At 42.6% G+C, this 18,575-nt stretch overlaps 1 protein-coding gene across 16 annotated transcripts in view; it reads left to right on the top strand.

The window, feature by feature from the left end:
* The window catches only part of LOC128688974 (prominin-1), a 1,112,830-nt gene extending 1,094,756 nt beyond the window's left edge, over positions 1-18,074 (top strand). For 6 of the 16 annotated variants that reach the window (XM_070085543.1, XM_070085537.1, XM_070085538.1 and 3 more), the window contains 5 exons: positions 3,879-3,923; positions 5,084-5,134; positions 6,494-6,526; positions 16,490-16,621; positions 17,919-18,074. In XM_070085543.1, coding sequence (XP_069941644.1) covers positions 3,879-3,923; positions 5,084-5,134; positions 6,494-6,526; positions 16,490-16,621; positions 17,919-18,027 — 370 coding nt within the window. In that variant the 3' untranslated portion in view covers positions 18,028-18,074. Of the gene's footprint in view, positions 1-3,878; positions 3,924-5,083; positions 5,135-5,869; positions 5,924-6,493; positions 6,527-16,486; positions 16,622-17,918 lie in introns of all 16 variants that reach the window. The other 10 variants (XM_070085551.1, XM_070085548.1, XM_070085546.1 and 7 more) reach the window with 9 other exon arrangements.
* Positions 18,075-18,575: the final 501 nt, after the last annotated feature.

The following is an 18,575-nucleotide window of genomic DNA, read 5'->3' as shown; positions in this document are numbered from 1 at the left end:
TTTTCCACTGCCTCCGCATGTGGACTTTTCTAACCCTTCTAGTCCGTAGGAACCCTTACCTGCGGATTTCAAGTATCTTTATCATTGCCAATCATGGCCTTTTTACAGTGGAATATACGCGGCCTCAGGGGTAATCGGGGTGAGCTTCAGATGTTACTCTCCCAGTTTGCCCCTGTTGGTGTTTGCTTACAGGAACCAAAATTACACTCTGCTGTTATTTCTCACATCTCAGGCTATAATTTATTGTATTCTTCAGATCCTTTTCCTGATGGGACCTTTAATGAAAGTGCCCTTCTTCTCCGCACTGATATTCCGTACCATCAGCTATTTGTTCATACTTCGCTGCATTACACAGCAGCCCGTATCCACTTACATAGGTGGTATACGCTCTGTTCTTTATATCTCTCTCCTTCTCGGGCATTATCTATTCCGGATTTTGCCTTCCTTGTTTCGTCATTACCGCCACCGATTCTGTTACTTGGTGATTTTAATGCCCACCATTTCCTCTGGGGAGGGTCTCACTGTGATTCCCGTGGAATTCAGTTAGAGGCTTTTCTTGCCACCCACCCCCTCCATGTTTTAAATACAGGTACTCACACCCATTTTGATCCTCGGACTCATACTCTCTCTTGCATCGATCTCTCAGTTTGTTCTTCCTCCGCCGCATTAGACTTTACTTGGTCTGTTCTCCCGGACTTACATGACAGTGATCATTTCCCAATCATTCTTACTTCCCCTTCATATTCGCCACCTCTTCGCACCCCACGCTGGCAATTTAATCGGGCAAATTGGAACCTTTACTCACACCTGACTGTTTTTATAGAGGTTCCTTCTTCGTCCTCCATCGATGAGCTTTTACACCTCTTCTCGTCCTCCGTTTTCACCGCAGCTTCTCATTCTATACCCCAAACTTCGGGCAGGCATTCTCAGAAATGCGTGCCTTGGTGGTCTCCTGCTTGTGCTCGTGCAGTACGTTTGAAACGCGCTGCATGGGGCAGGTACCGGTACAATAGAACCACAGAGCGACTCCTTGATTTTAAACAGAAGCGTGCGATCGCTCGCCGTGTCATCCGTGACGCTAAACGCACTTGCTGGCGAGATTATGTCTCCACCATCACCTCTGTTTCCTCTATGAGTGCAGTCTGGAAAAAAGGCCAGAGAGTTAGCACCCTTGGACTTTTCTTCTCTCAGAGAAGAACAGTATAATGTGCCTTTTACACTTCAAGAACTGGAGGCAACACTCTCAGCTTGTCGATCATCGGCAGCTGGGCCCGACGACATTCATATTCGTATGCTACAACATTTACATCAGTCAGCCCTTGCAGTCCTATTACGCCTTTACAATCTTATTTGGTCACAAGGAGTTCTTCCACAGCTGTGGAAATCCGCCATTGTTCTCCCTTTCCGCAAACCAGGCACTACGGGACATGAAACCTCCCACTATCGTCCCATTGCTCTTACCAGTGCAGTTTGCAAAGTAATGGAACGTCTAGTAAATAGACGTTTAGTGTGGTATTTAGAGACACACAACAGTCTCTCCACTCGTCAATATGGCTTTCGTAAGGGACGTTCTACCATAGACCCCTTACTGCGCTTGGATACGTATGTTCGTAATGCCTTTGCGAATAACCACTCAGTTATTGCCATATTTTTTGACCTTGAGAAGGCATATGACACAACTTGGAGGTATAATATTTTAGCCCAAGCCCACTCCTTAGGCCTTCGAGGCAATCTACCATCCTTCCTTAAGAACTTTTTAACTGACAGGCATTTCCGTGTTCGGGTTAATAATGTGCTCTCCCCGGACTTTGTCCAAGCTGAAGGTGTCCCCCAGGGATGTGTTCTGAGCACAACACTTTTTCTCCTTGCTATTAATGATTTGGCCTCTAGTCTTCCATCAAATATTTGGTCATCACTCTATGTTGATGACTTCGCTATTGCCTGTGCAGGCGCTGACTGTCACCTCCTTACAGTTTCTCTCCAGCATGCAGTCGACCGTGTTTCCAATTGGGCCACCACACATGGGTTTAAATTTTCCAGCACTAAAACCCACCAAATCACTTTCACTAGACGCTCTGTCATCTCTGATCATCCTTTGTACCTCTATGGCTCACGTATCCCTGAACGTGATACAGTCAAGTTTCTGGGCCTCCTCTTTGATCGTAGGTTATCCTGGAAACCTCACATTACCTCTCTGAAGGCAACTTGTCACAGCCGGCTGAACCTTCTTAAAACCCTTGCTCATCTTTCGTGGGGAGCTGATCGTCGAACCCTCCTTCACCTACATTCCACCCTTATTTTATCGAAACTTGATTATGGTGACCAGATCTATTCAGCGGCATCTCCTGCTACTCTCTCTAGCCTTAACCCCATTCATCACCAAGGATTACGTTTATGCCTTGGTGCTTTTCGCTCTTCCCCTGTCGAAAGCCTCTATGCAGAAGCGAACGTTCCATCCTTATCCGATCGCCGTGATGCCCATTGCCTGCGCTACTATGTACGCTCTCATGATCTCCGCAATCCTTCCATTTATAGAATGGTCACTGATATTAGTAGACATTCTTTATTTGTTCGCCGCCCCTGCTTACTCCGTCCCTTCTCTCTTCGCCTTCATTCGCTCTTGTCTTCTCTTCAACTACCACCTTTCTATGTACATGTAGCATCTCACTTTTCCCTACCCCCCTGGGAAGTTCCAGCTGTTCGAGTCTGTTCTTTCTCCCTCCCTTGCTCGAAAGCCCAACTGTCTACGGTCGCTTCCCGCTCTCTTTTTCTTGACCACTTTCACTCTCATTCTCATGCCATTGCTGTGTACACAGATGGCTCTAAGTCTTCTGACGGCGTAGGATTCGCAGCAGTGTTTCCGGACAGCGTCGTACAAGGGCATTTACTATCTTCAGCTAGTATTTTTACTGCTGAATTATATGCCATCCTTACAGCACTTATCCGTATTGCATCTATGCCTGTGTCATCATTTGTGGTTGTCTCAGACTCCCTTAGTGCTTTACAGGCTATACAAAAATTTGATACACCTCACCCCTTAGTCCTCCGTATCCAACTTTGGCTACGCCGCATCTTTACTAAGCATAAAGATATTGTTTTTTGTTGGGTCCCTGGTCATGTTGACGTACAGGGCAATGAACAGGCAGACACTGCTGCGCGGTCAGCAGTACATGACCTACCAGTTTCTTATAGAGGTATTCCATGTACGGACTATTTTGCTGTAATATCTTCCCACCTTCACACCCGTTGGCAACAACGTTGGTCTACTATGCTCGGCAACAAACTTCAGTCTATTAAACCGAGTATAGGTTACTGGCCGTCTTCTTATCACCAGTGTCGAGGTTGGGAGACTACTCTCTCCCGTCTTCGCATTGGCCATACTCGTCTTACTCATGGATATCTCATGGAGAGGCGTCTTGCTCCTCTCTGTGAGAATTGCCAAGCTCCATTATCAGTCAGCCACATTCTGTTGGACTGCCCACTTTATCAACGAGCACGCAGAATTTACCTCTGTCGTCGTCTTCGCCCCGCTGCTCTCTCTTTACCTTCCCTTCTCGCTGATGGACCCACCTTTCATCCGGACTCTCTCATTGACTTTTTGACAACGACTGACTTACTTCACAAATTCTGATACTTTCAGCCCTTTCTACTTGTATCTCTTGCTACCCTCTACCCCCGTACTATCCCCTGCCCCGCTGTTTTCTGTAACCTGCTGATCATCCCCCCTCCCTTCTGCCATCCAATTCCCTTGCTTCCTTCCCTACCCTGCAGCGCTGTATAGCCCTTGTGGCTTAGCGCTTCTTTTTGATTATAATAATAATATATGCGTGATAATATTGTATAAATAATTTAGTGCTACACATAATTTACTCCGCTAGCGTGACTAGGCTTCAGGGACCTAATTTTCAAAGCTCCTTAGAAAGGTAAGTTCTTTAACTTTTTCTTGGTTTTTGTAAATTAGTTTTATAACATGTACAATAATATCAGAAAAATAATCTTCCCCACAAAACAAAACTGGGACCATTGAGTTAGCATCCAGTAATGGTCAAAGGGTTAATGGAGCACCTGGATGTGCTGGTATCAATCAAAACTAACAGTCACTACTTGTGCCAAGAAGCAATAATGTGTGGAAAGATAAAAGCTTACTCTTGTGTTCACAGTAATATATATATATATATATATATATATATATATATATATATATATATATATATATATATATATATATATATATATATATATATATATATATATATATATATATATATATTTTTTTTTTTTTTTTAATGATGTTAGTGTTTTGTTGTACTGGACTATAGTACATATTAAATATTGTATGCATTTAGTGTGTAAATAAAAATTTAGTTGTAGTTTTAGCATGTAAAGATTTGAAATCCAGTAGAACTAAGCAAGTTTTGTGAGAACAAAAATTTTTGATAACCTTTGTGTAACCACTTGAAAGTGAACTGTTTCTCATACACAGTTTGTGTAATCTCCTCTTGCATAGTATTAACCTTTTGCTCTAATTTTTTAATTCCTTTTAAGCAATTAGCAAACTAATCCTCTTCATTGAACCCACTCTTTCACCTGTGGTAGTAGGTCTTACACATAAGTAAACATAGGCCATCATTAGTCTCAGTATTTTAGATGACTTCACTAGAGGCCACTGTGTGTAGGGCAAGAGAACTAGCATGAAAGGGCATTGTGTACACTGGTGTATGGTGGAATGAAGCCAGATAAGCATAATTCTCACTTCTGTAGATATTGAAAATATTCAGAGATCATGTTTTACTATTAAAGCACTTTGAATTATTTCGCTTTGGAAATTTTTTCCCATTATATATTTGCTGTAACTTGAATTAAAAATTAAATGTATGGTTTTATTGTTAATTAAATAGTTGTTACTTTGAACTAATTGTTAATACTGTATTCATACATGACTGTGGCTGTAGTTAGTGTCAGTGCTACGAGTTTTTCGTGTCATAATTATCACATGCTATTTTTTTATTGGTAATTTATACCATTTGTTATTAAATTGTGGTTTGACATATGGCCAATTAACATAAAGATATTTACTTGACAGCGAATACTTGTATGATGCATATGATGAGAGGAACAGCTTTCCTATGTCCAAGTGAGTATGTTAGCATACAGTCAGGCACTAATGTATGTTGTTTGGTGGATGTATCGATGTCTGTCTTATACAATGTAGGTGACCTCGTAGCACACAGTCTCAACACTGCATATTCTCTGTCCATGTGTTAGTAGGGTACCTGAGAAATGTATACAGTATCTTTCATGTAGTTGAGTAGTTTGCAGTGATGATTTTTTTAATCTTTCACATAGGCATCATACAGTAGAATTAATCAAAGAACATTTCAGTTATGCACAAGTGACGGGCTAGTCAATGTTTTGAATATTGGCCTTGCTTTCATTTTACATATTAGGTCAGACCCCTCACAAGTAAAAAATTATATCTACACAGATTATAACATTGGATAATCCTCAAATTTATTATAAAAGCAATAATATTATCTACTAATTAAAGCTTCTCTGGCTTTATCAAAAAGTGCTGTTCAAAATTGTTAGAGACTGGTATATATATAATAACAGCTGCTCAGAAATTGAGTCCCAAAATGGGAATGGCAGATAACATGTTTAGAGGCAGCTCTGTTGATATTGTGTTGATGAGGCAATAAAGTACTTACTCTTACTAGCTGGTGATGGTGGAGGAAGCGGTGATGGAGCTCTTCATGCTTTACAGTGACTTTTTCTCCTGTAAAGTGGTTATGGCTGTCAATAAATTTTTTTGTAGTTTGTGGCATGAGATGATTGCTCTTGTTAATAGGGAATAAAACTCTCTCACCAGCCAAGAGTCCATGTATGACGCATATGCCGAGAGGGACAACATTCCCCTCACTACGTAAGTAATGTGGTGTGTGTGTGTGTGTGTGCGCGTGCGCGATGCATGTTGCCACTGATGCCTTTGTGCTAACAGGCCTTGTAACTAATCATGTCTTCCCCATCCACCCATTTCTGACACTGCCAGTTATAATGCTGTTCAGCTGAATGTCCCTTGCCCCTACATATGCCTTACCTGACAATATTTTGCTAGTATTGCATAAGACAAAAATTTTCTAATGGCCATTTGATTTGTTGTGGTGTTTTCCACATGCCGCATTATTGTGCTCTTGGTTTAATGTTACTTTGAAGGATATTTGAATTATAAGAAATAAAGAGACATATAATCCTGTTTGTGTATTTCGGAGGTGTGTTGCTTGGTTTTATTATAAATATGCCTTGAAGAGATGGAACTGCTCATTAAATTAACATTATTGTTTTATAGTGTGCATTTTGAACTAGATGCATTTTACTTGATCTTTAATAGTAATTAGTGTATTATAGTAGACTTTTGTGATTTACCTTGTAATGTACCAGCTTGATGTGCTTTATCTCTACATAATTAATTTTCTTCTTTTTAATTATCAAAAAGTAAAACAGTGGAAAGACGTCCCATGTTGGTCAGGTGATTAATCACTTTCCATATTGTTGAGAGTTGTGTACTCTGTGTTAGTTGGTGTTTACTTGCAATTCCAGTTGCAGGGTTCACTGTAGTTATGCATCCATGGCTTGAAATAATGCAGCAGAACCTATATAATCTGTTTTTTTAGATAATTTTAGACCTCGGATACAAGCGTATCTTTTGTGATAGGAGACCATCATTATGGGAGACCCATTGCATCATGGATGAGCGAGAGTATGTCTACCCTCTTGTATATCCATTCCATGATTTAACACCGTAAACCCAAACCCAGTGTGTTGTAACATATTATTGATGGTATACAATACTGACAAGTTGATGAATAAAACACATGTGCAACACTTGGGTATCTTTCTTGTTGAAGTGTTTCACCTGCACACCAGGTTTCTTTGGTCAGATACATTGAACATAATACTGGAGACAGTAGTTGTTTTTACATGATCACTCTTTAAGCCTTGGTAGACGGTGGTCTGTCTCTGAAGCCTAAAGTACAAGCATGCAAAGCAAAGCTAAGCAGCTGGAGGTGATATCACAGGTGAGTGGGGACCACCAGTAGAAGCAGCATCAATAATATGATCCTTGTCTGACACTGCAACACCATGGCAGAGTCTTCTTAAACTTGTTTGTTAAGCAACTCTTGAGCATGATCTACTTCTACTAATAGTCCATGTTCACCTGTAATATCACCTCCAACTGCTTCACTTCACTTCTGCTCCAGGACATAATGCATGGTCACATGTATACACTTTAGGCTTGAGGGACTTGACCATGTACTGCATGGTAGCACCAGTTACATTCAGCTCCATCTTAAGTCAACATCATGGCAAACCCTCGTGATTCACTCATGCCTTGTCGTATTAACACTCTTATTCGAGGAAAGTGATATAGAATGTGAGTTTAGTGGATTTGACACCGATGTGGCCACTAATGTTCAAATAATTAGTGAAAATATTGATGATAACCTAGATGACCCTCAGCCCATCACCTCTGGGGTGGCCAGTGTGGCCATACCAGACCCTCAGCCCATCACCTCTGGGGTGGCCAGTGTGGCCATACCAGACCCTCAGCCAAGTACCTCTGGGGTGGCCAGTGTGGCCATACCAGACCCTCAGCCAAGTACCTCTGGGGTTGCTAGTGTTACCCATAGGCAACTACGCAAGAGGAAACTATCATTTTCTGTGGTGTTTTAGTGATAGTGAAAGTGATATAAGTGATGATGAGATTGATTTTATGCCATTAGAGGATTTGTCAAGTGATAGTGATATACATTATTCCCAGTGAAGCGTACTTTTAGGCGTCGTTGCCTACGTTCAGGCAGTGTGCCATATGCAGTCCCCAAGGGTCGTGGGAGGTCACGATCCAAAACCCCAGCCACTGATAGTGATAGTGATCATGAAGGAGAATATGCAGGGGATGGAGGATGAGGTGGTGGTGGGTGGCATGGTGCCTGGAGCACATGGCGCATTGGGTGGGCAGACAAAGGACCGCCCGGCACCCCCTCAGCCATGTGCTGCCTCCACTCCTGTCCCTCCTCCTGCTCCCCCACTCCCCATGCCACAGGTCCACCCTGCACCATGTGACCGTGAGTGGAACTGGACACAAAGTACAACATTCGTGCCACATCCTTTCGATTTTGATGACAGTGGAAGTGGCATCCTCCCAGAATGTCCCATTACGACTGAATGTACAGAGTTAGACTTTTTCCAACTATACTTTGATGGGCCGCTAATGAACTTAATTTCCTCCCAAACAAACGATTACTATAGCTATATAATGGACAACACAGAAGTTGCAGAATCATCACAGCTGCATAGTTGGAAAGATACAACTGTGGCCGAAATGTATTTATTCCTTGGCACTGTCATGCTTATGCCTCATACGTATAAGCACAATATAGCATATTACTGGTCCACAAACTACTTCATCAGTACTCCAGTCTTCCGTGACCTCCTTTCCTGCAACAGTTTCACTCTGTTGCTACGAATGTTGCACTTATCAGACAGGAATAGGCCCAACAGAAATGACCTTCTATACAAAATCCGTGAAGTGTTTACGTATCTGAAACAGAAATTCAGTGCCTATTTTTATCTACTCAAGAACATTGTTGTCGACGAGTCCTTGATTCTGTTCAAGGGACGCCTGTCATTCAAGCAATATATACCGAGCAAACGTAATCGCTTTGGTATAAAAACTGTACGTTATGTGTAACTGTGAGAGTGGCATAGTGTTGTATGTCATTGTCTACACCGGGAGAAACACACTCGATGATGATAGGCGGATGTTGAGCATTTTCGGTGATGTTGTTCACAAGATGATGGAACCATACTTTGGCAAGGGCCATACATTGTACACAGACAACTGGTATACAAGCCCTATGCTCACTGATTTCCTACGTGTGAACAATACTGATATATGTGGAACAGTGAGAAGGAATAGAAATCATTTGCCAAGGTTCAGTGGAGGCAGTGTTGAAGGTGCAGTGCAAGCATTTCATGCCAATGACATCATGGCACTGAAGTGGCATGACAAATGGGATGTGACATTGCTGTCAACCATCCACAGAAACGAGATGGTACAAACAAAGTGAACCAGGACACCAGTGAACGTATTGTCAAGCCAGCTGCTGTTGTCGACTATACGAACAATATGCGACTAGTTGACAAGTGTGACATGAAGATAGGGTTTGTTGACTGTGTGCGTAGGAGTCGCAAGTAGTATATAAAACTGTTTTTCCACTTTGTAAGCATTGCAGTGCTCAATGCATTCAACATGTATGAAATGAAGACAGGAAAATGACTTCGTTATGCAGAATTCAGCCTAAATGTCATCAAGCGGGTAGCAAAAAAAGCATGGTACCACACCTATATATGCCACTCAACAGTGACCTGTCACACCACAACCTGTCCCCCAACCACAACCAGTGGGGGAAGTGCTAGACTGAATCCTCGCTAACTGTCACTACTTGTTACCAATACCACTTACCCAAGAAAAGAAGTATTCTCAGAAAAAGTGTGTTGTGTGTGCTACCACCACAAAATGACCCCAACAGCGGAAGGACACACGATTCATGTGTCAGCAATGTGGGGTGGCACTCTGTATGAATCCATGCTTCATGGAGTATCATACAATCCTGGAGTTCTAGAAACATAACTGGGACATGTAAATACTTGTATATAGTTGTAGATAATAGAATGTGATTCAGCCAGGTGTACAAAATCACCTATAAGTGTGTACATGTGTGTTTGTGACAGTATGATTAATAATTTTGTATATAATATTTGTGTAAAACAATATACTCAGATCACAACATAATTGAGGTTCAGTCATGTATGCGCGGAGCCCCAGACCGACATAATGAGATTAGTCACGAGGGAGCATTCACCAAATTCAACTTCAATAACAAAAACATAAAGTGGGACCAAGTAAACCAAGTCCTAACCGATATAAGCTGGGAAGATATACTAAGCAACACAGACCCCAACTTATGCCTAGAACAGATTAACTCGGTGGCACTCGATGTATGCACAAGGCTTATTCCTCTAAGAAAAAGGAGGAGTAGATGTAAAACAGAAAGAGACAGGCGCTCCCTTTACAGGCGACGGAAAAGAATAACAGAGCGGCTAAAAGAGGTCAATATATCTGAAATGCGTAGGGAGACACTGGTCAGAGAAATAGCAAGCATCGAACTTAAGCTAAAAGAATCCTTTAGGAGTCAGGAATCGCGGGAAGAACTAAAAGCCATAAATGAAATCGAAAGAAACCCAAAGTATTTCTTCTCCTATGCCAAATCAAAATCGAGAACAACGTCCAGTATTGGGCCCCTACTTAAACAAGATGGGTCCTACACAGATGACAACAAGGAAATGAGTGAGCTACTCAAGTCCCAATATGACTCAGTTTTTAGCAAGCCGCTAACCAGACTGAGAGTCGAAGATCAAAATGAATTTTTTATGAGAGAGCCACAAAATTTGATTAACACAAGCCTATCCGATGTTATCCTGACGCCAAATGACTTCGAACAGGCGATAAATGACATGCCCATGCACTCTGCCCCAGGGCCAGACTCATGGAACTCTGTGTTCATCAAGAACTGCAAGAAGCCCCTATCACGAGCCTTTTCCATCCTATGGAGAGGGAGCATGGACACGGGGGTCGTCCCACAGTTACTAAAAACAACAGACATAGCCCCACTCCACAAAGGGGGCAGTAAAGCAACAGCAAAGAACTACAGACCAATAGCACTAACATCCCATATCATAAAAATCTTTGAAAGGGTCCTAAGAAGCAAGATCACCACCCATCTAGAAACCCATCAGTTACACAACCCAGGGCAACATGGGTTTAGAACAGGTCGCTCCTGTCTGTCTCAACTATTGGACCACTACGACAAGGTCCTAAATGCACTAGAAGACAAAAAGAATGCAGATGTAATATATACAGACTTTGCAAAAGCCTTCGACAAGTGTGACCATGGCGTAATAGCGCACAAAATGCGTGCTAAAGGAATAACAGGAAAAGTCGGTCGATGGATCTATAATTTCCTCACTAACAGAACACAGAGAGTAGTCGTCAACAGAGTAAAGTCCGAGGCAGCTACGGTGAAAAGCTCTGTTCCACAAGGCACAGTACTCGCTCCCATCTTGTTCCTCATCCTCATATCCGACATAGACAAGGATGTCAGCCACAGCACCGTGTCTTCCTTTGCAGATGACACCCGAATCTGCATGACAGTGTCTTCCATTGCAGACACTGCAAAGCTCCAGGCAGACATCAACCAAATCTTTCAGTGGGCTGCAGAAAACAATATGAAGTTCAACGATGAGAAATTTCAATTACTCAGATATGGTAAACATGAGGAAATTAAATCTTCATCAGAGTACAAAACAAATTCTGGCCACAAAATAGAGCGAAACACCAACGTCAAAGACCTGGGAGTGATCATGTCGGAGGATCTCACCTTCAAGGACCATAACATTGTATCAATCGCATCTGCTAGAAAAATGACAGGATGGATAATGAGAACCTTCAAAACTAGGGAGGCCAAGCCCATGATGACACTCTTCAGGTCACTTGTTCTATCTAGGCTGGAATATTGCTGCACACTAACAGCACCTTTCAAGGCAGGTGAAATTGCCGACCTAGAAAATGTACAGAGAACTTTCACGGCGCGCATAACGGAGATAAAACACCTCAATTATTGGGAGCGCTTGAGGTTCCTAAACCTGTATTCCCTGGAACGCAGGAGGGAGAGATACATGATTATATACACCTGGAAAATCCTAGAGGGACTAGTACCGAACTTGCACACGAAAATCACTCACTACGAAAGCAAAAGACTTGGCAGACGATGCACCATCCCCCCAATGAAAAGCAGGGGTGTCACTAGCACGTTAAGAGACCATACAATAAGTGTCAGGGGCCCGAGACTGTTCAACTGCCTCCCAGCACACATAAGGGGGATTACCAACAGACCCCTGGCAGTCTTCAAGCTGGCACTGGACAAGCACCTAAAGTCAGTTCCGGATCAGCCGGGCTGTGGCTCGTATGTTGGTTTGCGTGCAGCCAGCAGCAACAGCCTGGTTGATCAGGCTCTGATCCACCAGGAGGCCTGGTCACAGACCGGGCCGCGGGGGCGTTGACCCCCGGAACTCTCTCCAGGTAAACACTCCAGGTAAACGTATATATACGTTCACGCGCGTAGCGCCCCAAACGTATATACAGTGGACCCTCAACTAACGCTATTAATCCGTTCCTGAGAGCTCATCGTTAGTCAAAATTATCGTTAGTCAAGTTAATTTTGCCCATAAGAAATAATGAAAATCAAATTAATCCGTGTAGGACACCCCGAAGTATGAAAAAAAAAATTGTTTTTACCACATGAAATATTAATTTTAATACACACAAACTGAAGAAGACATGCACAGTTACATGACACTTACCTTTATTGAAGATCTGGTGATGATTGATGGGATGGGAGGAGGGGAGAGTGTTGATGGTCTTAGTGTTTAGAAGGGGAATCCCCTTCCATTAGGACTTGAGGTGGCAAGTCCTTTTCCGGGGTTACTTCCCTTCCCTTTAAATCTCTCAAACCAACCTTTGCTGGCCTTAAATTCACTCACATCACCACTAGTTGCTGGCATTTTTTTAATTAAATCGTCATGCAACTTCCTAGCCTTTTCACATATGATCGCTTGAGAGATGCTATCTCCTGCTATCTGTTTTTCGTTTATCCACACCAATAACAGTCTCTCAACATCTTCGAGTACTTGCGATCTCAGTTTCGAAAACATAGTTGCACCTTTGGCAAGAACAGCTTCCTTGATTGCCGTTTTCTTGCCCACAATAGTAGCGATGGTTGATTGGGGTTTTGTGTACAACCTGGCCAGCTCGGAGACACGCACTCCACTTTCATACTTAGCAATGATCTCTTTCTTCATATCCATAGTAATTCTCACCCTTTTTGCTGTAGGGTTGGCACTAGAAGCTTTCTTGGGGCCCATGGTGACTTATTTTGCAGGTGCAATCACTAAAAAGGCTGTGATAATATGAAATGTTCCGATTGTATGCTTGGAAGCGACCGCGGTGGCTGGCTGGCTTGTAAACACTGGCCAGAAGTGGACGCGTCTCAGACGGAACGAATAGTGTTGGTCGAGTTTTTTAGCGCTAGTCGAGGCAAAATTTTTGCGTTAAAATGTATCGCTAGTCGGATTTATCGTTAATCGATGCCATCGTTGGTCGAGGGTCCACTGTATTTGGTGGAAGTTATCAATTGTCTGGTAGGTGTGTTATGTGGCTGATGCAGGTTGAAGGAAATCTTAAACGTTTTGCATGAGGTCAATTGTGTGGCATCATCGGTGGCATGTTTGGTTTCCTATTCTCACCCCCCTTCACTGCATCCTGTCATGTGCATTTATAAATAGCATCTGCAGATGAACATTCATAACCACCAATACATTAAATAACATTGCAGTTTTATATATTGTGCAAAAATTTTATCTGCCTTATTAACCCCTAAACGGTCCAAACGTATATATACGTTCTTACGCGTAGCGCCCCAAATGTATATATACGTTTTATTTTCCTGCCTCCAAATTTTGCACGATTGGCCTGAGGTGCCTGGTCAGCATAGAATTGGTCTCAACACTCAGTGTGCGCAGTATTAAAAAAATCTAGGATCACTTGGTACCTTGTGGGAGCGCCAGTTAAATTGAGTGCCAGCTAGAGCAAACTGTGTGGCAAACACCAAGGATTCACTGATGTAATGTCATATTAACACTTCTCTTCTACGAGGAAAGTGATGTTAACCCCAAGTTTTGGGTCTGTCGATCTTTGTCTACATCTGTCTCTGTCTGTCTATCTGTCTGTCTCTGGCATTGTCTATCTGTCCCTGTCTATCTCTTTCAATCTGTCTTTGTCTATCTCTGTCTCACAGGTACACATAAATACAAGTATATGTAGTATAAATTACCTAGGATAATCCCAAAATCCAGACAAAGTGCTATACTCTGCTTGAAGATGTGAGTAAAGGTGATGACACAGTCTTGTGGATCTCTCTGAGACAGAGAGCTAGGCGGATGGACAGGGAGCTTGACAGAGACAAATACAGACAGAAATGTTTGTGTACCAGCAAAAACAAAGAGAGGGGGATGGCCATCTAATCTTTTCTTATCAGCTGCACCCTCCCCCACCCTTGTTTACGCTCATCAAACGTCAGCTCTTATCAGATGTTATCTCCCCTTATCATGTCACTGTCAGGGGTGGACCTTGTTTTTCATGCTTCGAGGGAACATATTATTGCATATTATTATTCTTATGTATTATTATTATTACGTATTATTATTCTCCTCCTCCTCCTCCTCCCTCTCCCTCCTCCTCCCTCCTCCTCCCTCTCCCTCCGCCTCCCTCTCCCTCCTCCTCCCTTCTTCTCCCTTCTTCTCCCTTCTTCTCCCTTCTTCTCCCTTCTTCTCCCTTCTTCTCCCTCCTTCTCCCTCCTTCTCCCTCCTTCTCCCTCCTTCTCCCTCCTTCTCCCTCCTTCTCCCTCCTTCTCCCTCCTTCTCCCTCCTTCTCCCTCTCCCTCCTCCTCCCTCTCCCTCCCTCTCCCTCCCTCTCCCTCCCTCTCCCTCCCTCTCCCTCCCTCTCCCTCCCTCTCCCTCTCCCTCCTCCTCCCTCTCCCTCCTCCTCCCTCTCCCTCCTCCTCCCTCCCTCCTCTCTCCCTCTCCCTCCTCCTCCCTCTCCCTCCTCCTCCCTCACCCTCTCCCTCCTCCTCCCTCTCCCTCCTCCTCCTCCCTCTCCCTCCTCCTCCTCCCTCTCCCTCCTCCTCCTCCCTCTCCCTCCTCCTCCTCCCTCTCCCTCCTCCTCCTCCCTCACCCTCCTCCTCCCTCTCCCTCCTCCCTCTCCCTCCTCCTCCTCCCTCCCTCCTCCTCCCTCTCCCTCCTCCCTCTCCCTCCTCCTCCCTCTCCCTCCTCCCTCTCCCTCCTCCTCCCTCTCCCTCCTCCCTCTCCCTCCTCCTCCTCCCTCTCCCTCCTCCTCCTCCCTCTCCTCTCCCTCCTCCTCCCTCTCCCTCCCTCTCCCTCTCCCTCCCTCTCCCTCCTCCTCCCTCTCCCTCCCTCTCCCTCCTCCTCCTCTCTCCCTCCCCCTCTCTCCTCCTCCCTCTCCCTCTCCTCCTCCCTCTCCCTCTCCCTCTCCCTCCCTCTCCCTCTCCCTCCCACTCCCTCCCCTCCTCCTCTCCCTCTCCCTCCTCCTCCCTCTCCCTCCTCCTCCCTCTCCCTCCTCCTCCCTCTCCCTCCTCCTCCTCCCCCTCCCTCCTCTTCCTCCTCCTCCTTTTCCGTCCTCTTCCTCCTCTTCCTCCTCCTCCGTCCTCTTCCTCCTCCTCCTCCTCTTCCTACTCCTCCATCCTCTTCCTCCTCCTCCGTCCTCTTCCTCCTCCTCCTCCTCCTCCTCTTCATCCTCCTCCTCCTCTTCATCATCCTCCTCTTCCTCCTCCTCTTCCTCCTCCTCTTCCTCCTCCTCTTCCTCCTCTTCCTTCTCTTCCTCCTCTTCCTCCTCTTCCTCCTTCTCTTCTTCCACTTCCACATATCCAAAACATTGCTGGGACCTATAAATACTTTATTTATATTCCAAGACAATAGTAAATGACCAAGGCAGGTGTAAATGTCCACCTGTCAGTGTGTTTGTGACAATTTGAGTACAGTTTCAGTACCTAATACTAGTGGCAGAACAAAGATTGGTTATAAAATGACAAGAACTGCTACAAATTGTAATTATCAGAAGATAAAAATTATATAAAATAATATGAAAAAATAGAAAAAAAGGTATATGGGCAACACTTCCGCAAGCAGCAGGACTTGATGTTGCTGTCACATGAGCACCCAGTGCCAACTTCTTGGCCTCATATCTTGGTAAGTACTGACCATGAAAATTTTATTTTTTTATTCTAAAATATTTAAAAAATGTGCTCTTTTTTCTATATAAAAAAAAAAAATTTTACTTTTTCAAAATATTCAGGGCGCTGCGCGAGTGAACGTATAGATACATTTGGACTGTTTAAGGGTTAAAACTTATTACTGTCAATTTTGTGCTATGCTATATGGGTCTTTGGTGGTGGATGAGCTTCTCTGTCCATTATCAGTTGCCTTAATAAGGCCAGAGGGAAACTTGTGCAGATGGTATAGGTTCTGCTGTTCAGCGTATGCAGAGCTTCAAATTTAGTGTTTTTGTAAATGCTTGAGTACATTGTACTGTATTTTGTTGAATGCATGGCATCTTGTGTATTTACAAGCCTATTTGTGATTATGTATTCCAACTCATAATTATTGAAAGTAGTACTGTATAGTGTTGTAAAAACATGATAATACAAATTATTTTACCATATGTGTTGACATGCATTCTGATTATAAAAGAAATGTTAGATATATGGAAGAACCAACTCCTCCATGTATTCCAAAGCAGTGCCTACGATAAGAAGCAGCGGCGGCGTTCCCGTGAGCATGAAGGGTATGTGAGCAGTAGCTACACGGCAGATCAAGCCTACAGTGGTTCACAAGCATCACCACCACACAGAGAGTACATTAACACTACAGAGTAAGTAACCTTGCATTATACTGTATGATATGCAATATTTTTAGTGAACTTCAACTACTAGTGCTTAAATACAGTTCATTTTTTGTTTAAATAGGCAAATATGTTGTATGAAAGCACCGAAAGTGGTTGAAATTCACTAATTCTTATGTAGGATGTGAATTTGCTACACCTGTTTGCTATGCATTTTCTGAGATATGCCTTTGGTTTTTAGAACTAAGGTGAGAATTGCCTTTATTTTTTTTTTTTTTAATTTAGTCCCTTTGAGGCATTTTCTCTTTATTTTATTCAACTAAAGCTCAAGCTTTGCACTTTGGCTACAATTTTCTTCTAAAGGCTACATTCTGGTTCTCAAGCATTTGATTACAACAGGACATTACAAACATCAAGCCTTAGTTATTCAGTGTATGGATGTAAATGTTGCTTGAAGTACAATGTAGGTTATTAAAAAGTTTGTTCTGGGTAATACTGTAAAGTGACGCAGCACCTTAATGCTTATCTCGTGTGACACTCGGGATGATTGGTAAGCAAAAAGCTGCACCTATGAGCCATATTCAGTAGATGTATTAAACCATGTGATGCATATGTCGAAGAATACTTTAGTGTTGAGGCTATATACAAAAGGTACATCCACATACTCAGCAAATGCAAATAAAGCATGAGCATGGAACCATAAAATGTTTTAATTGCATTAGTGAGTAGTATTACTTTAGAAGTGTTACTTGGCTTGGGTATGTCTCTTGAATATGGATTAAGCTATTTTAATTTTTATTTTGACAAGCAAGTTTGTGTTGGATGATGATGATTCTGATGACAATTAGTTCACTAACTCATCACAATATATACCTAAGAGAACACTGAAATTGATGACTGTGTTTGACTTGGAAACACAGTGGGTTCAAAGTTAACCATTACAGTTGCACCTTGTTATTCTTAAGATTTACTAACTTACACCAGTATGATTAATGAACACTTCTATGTATATGACTTTCATATAATTATTGTATTCTGTACTTAGGTAAATTGGCCAAAATGCTTTAATATGGAAGATAAGGATGATATATATTGAATCTTGCATCATTTGTAACAGTTGTTAGATTAGGAATTTATTTGAACCTGACTTAGCTATTTAGTATAGATTTTTTCATCAAGTTTTTAAAAGGATTTTGGCCCATGTAATTTATGTAAAGCATGTTTAATGAAGAGGGATAGTGTGTATTAACAAGGTGTAACTGTAGCAGTAGTAGTAGTTGAGTGTAGGTATGGTTGTGTCAGTTTGCCTATCCGTGTGTGCACACAGCTGGGCAGACTACCCTCCAAGCGGCGGGCCCCCACGTTACACCAGTCAGCCCAGCCTCTCCCCAGAGTACGAGAGACCGCCTCCATATTATTATCCCGGGCCTGGGTAAGTAGATGCTGCTCTGCACAACTTGTGTGGATGTTGGTTTGTCTGTTTGGCTGTTTCTGGTAGTAGATGTTTTTTTTTTTTTTTTTTTTTTTAGACTGTGTAATTGGAATATGTTCTGGAATTGCAAGGTTTTTTTTCTTTTTGGCTGCTTTTGGTTTATTTTCATAGTTTCATGCTGTTCTACAAAGAGAATGATGATATCCCAAGGATATTATATCTATATTTCCAGAAGTAATATCCTCATTTTTCTTAAATTAACCTTTCCTACTTGAAGCACTCCTTCATTACAGTGATCTTGTCTGAGCATACGTGTTACACCATAAAACAGTTTTGAAAAGTAAATGCAGCTTTCCTTCTATATACAATTTTCAGATGTAATTTGTTTTATAAACTGTTTTATGCAATAATATGAGTGTCTCAGGCAGAGTATTATTGCAAATATTTCAGTGGAGCATGAATCTTTTAGTTATAAGGTATTTTGTTGTTAGGGCTGTACCACATCATTAATGTCAATAAACTACTAGGAGGGAGATATTTAGTCACACTCAA

The sequence above is a fragment of the Cherax quadricarinatus genome, chromosome 16 (assembly GCF_038502225.1).
Source record: "Cherax quadricarinatus isolate ZL_2023a chromosome 16, ASM3850222v1, whole genome shotgun sequence".
NCBI classification, from domain to species: domain Eukaryota; kingdom Metazoa; phylum Arthropoda; class Malacostraca; order Decapoda; family Parastacidae; genus Cherax; species Cherax quadricarinatus.
This window is presented reverse-complemented; position numbering and strand designations above follow the sequence as displayed.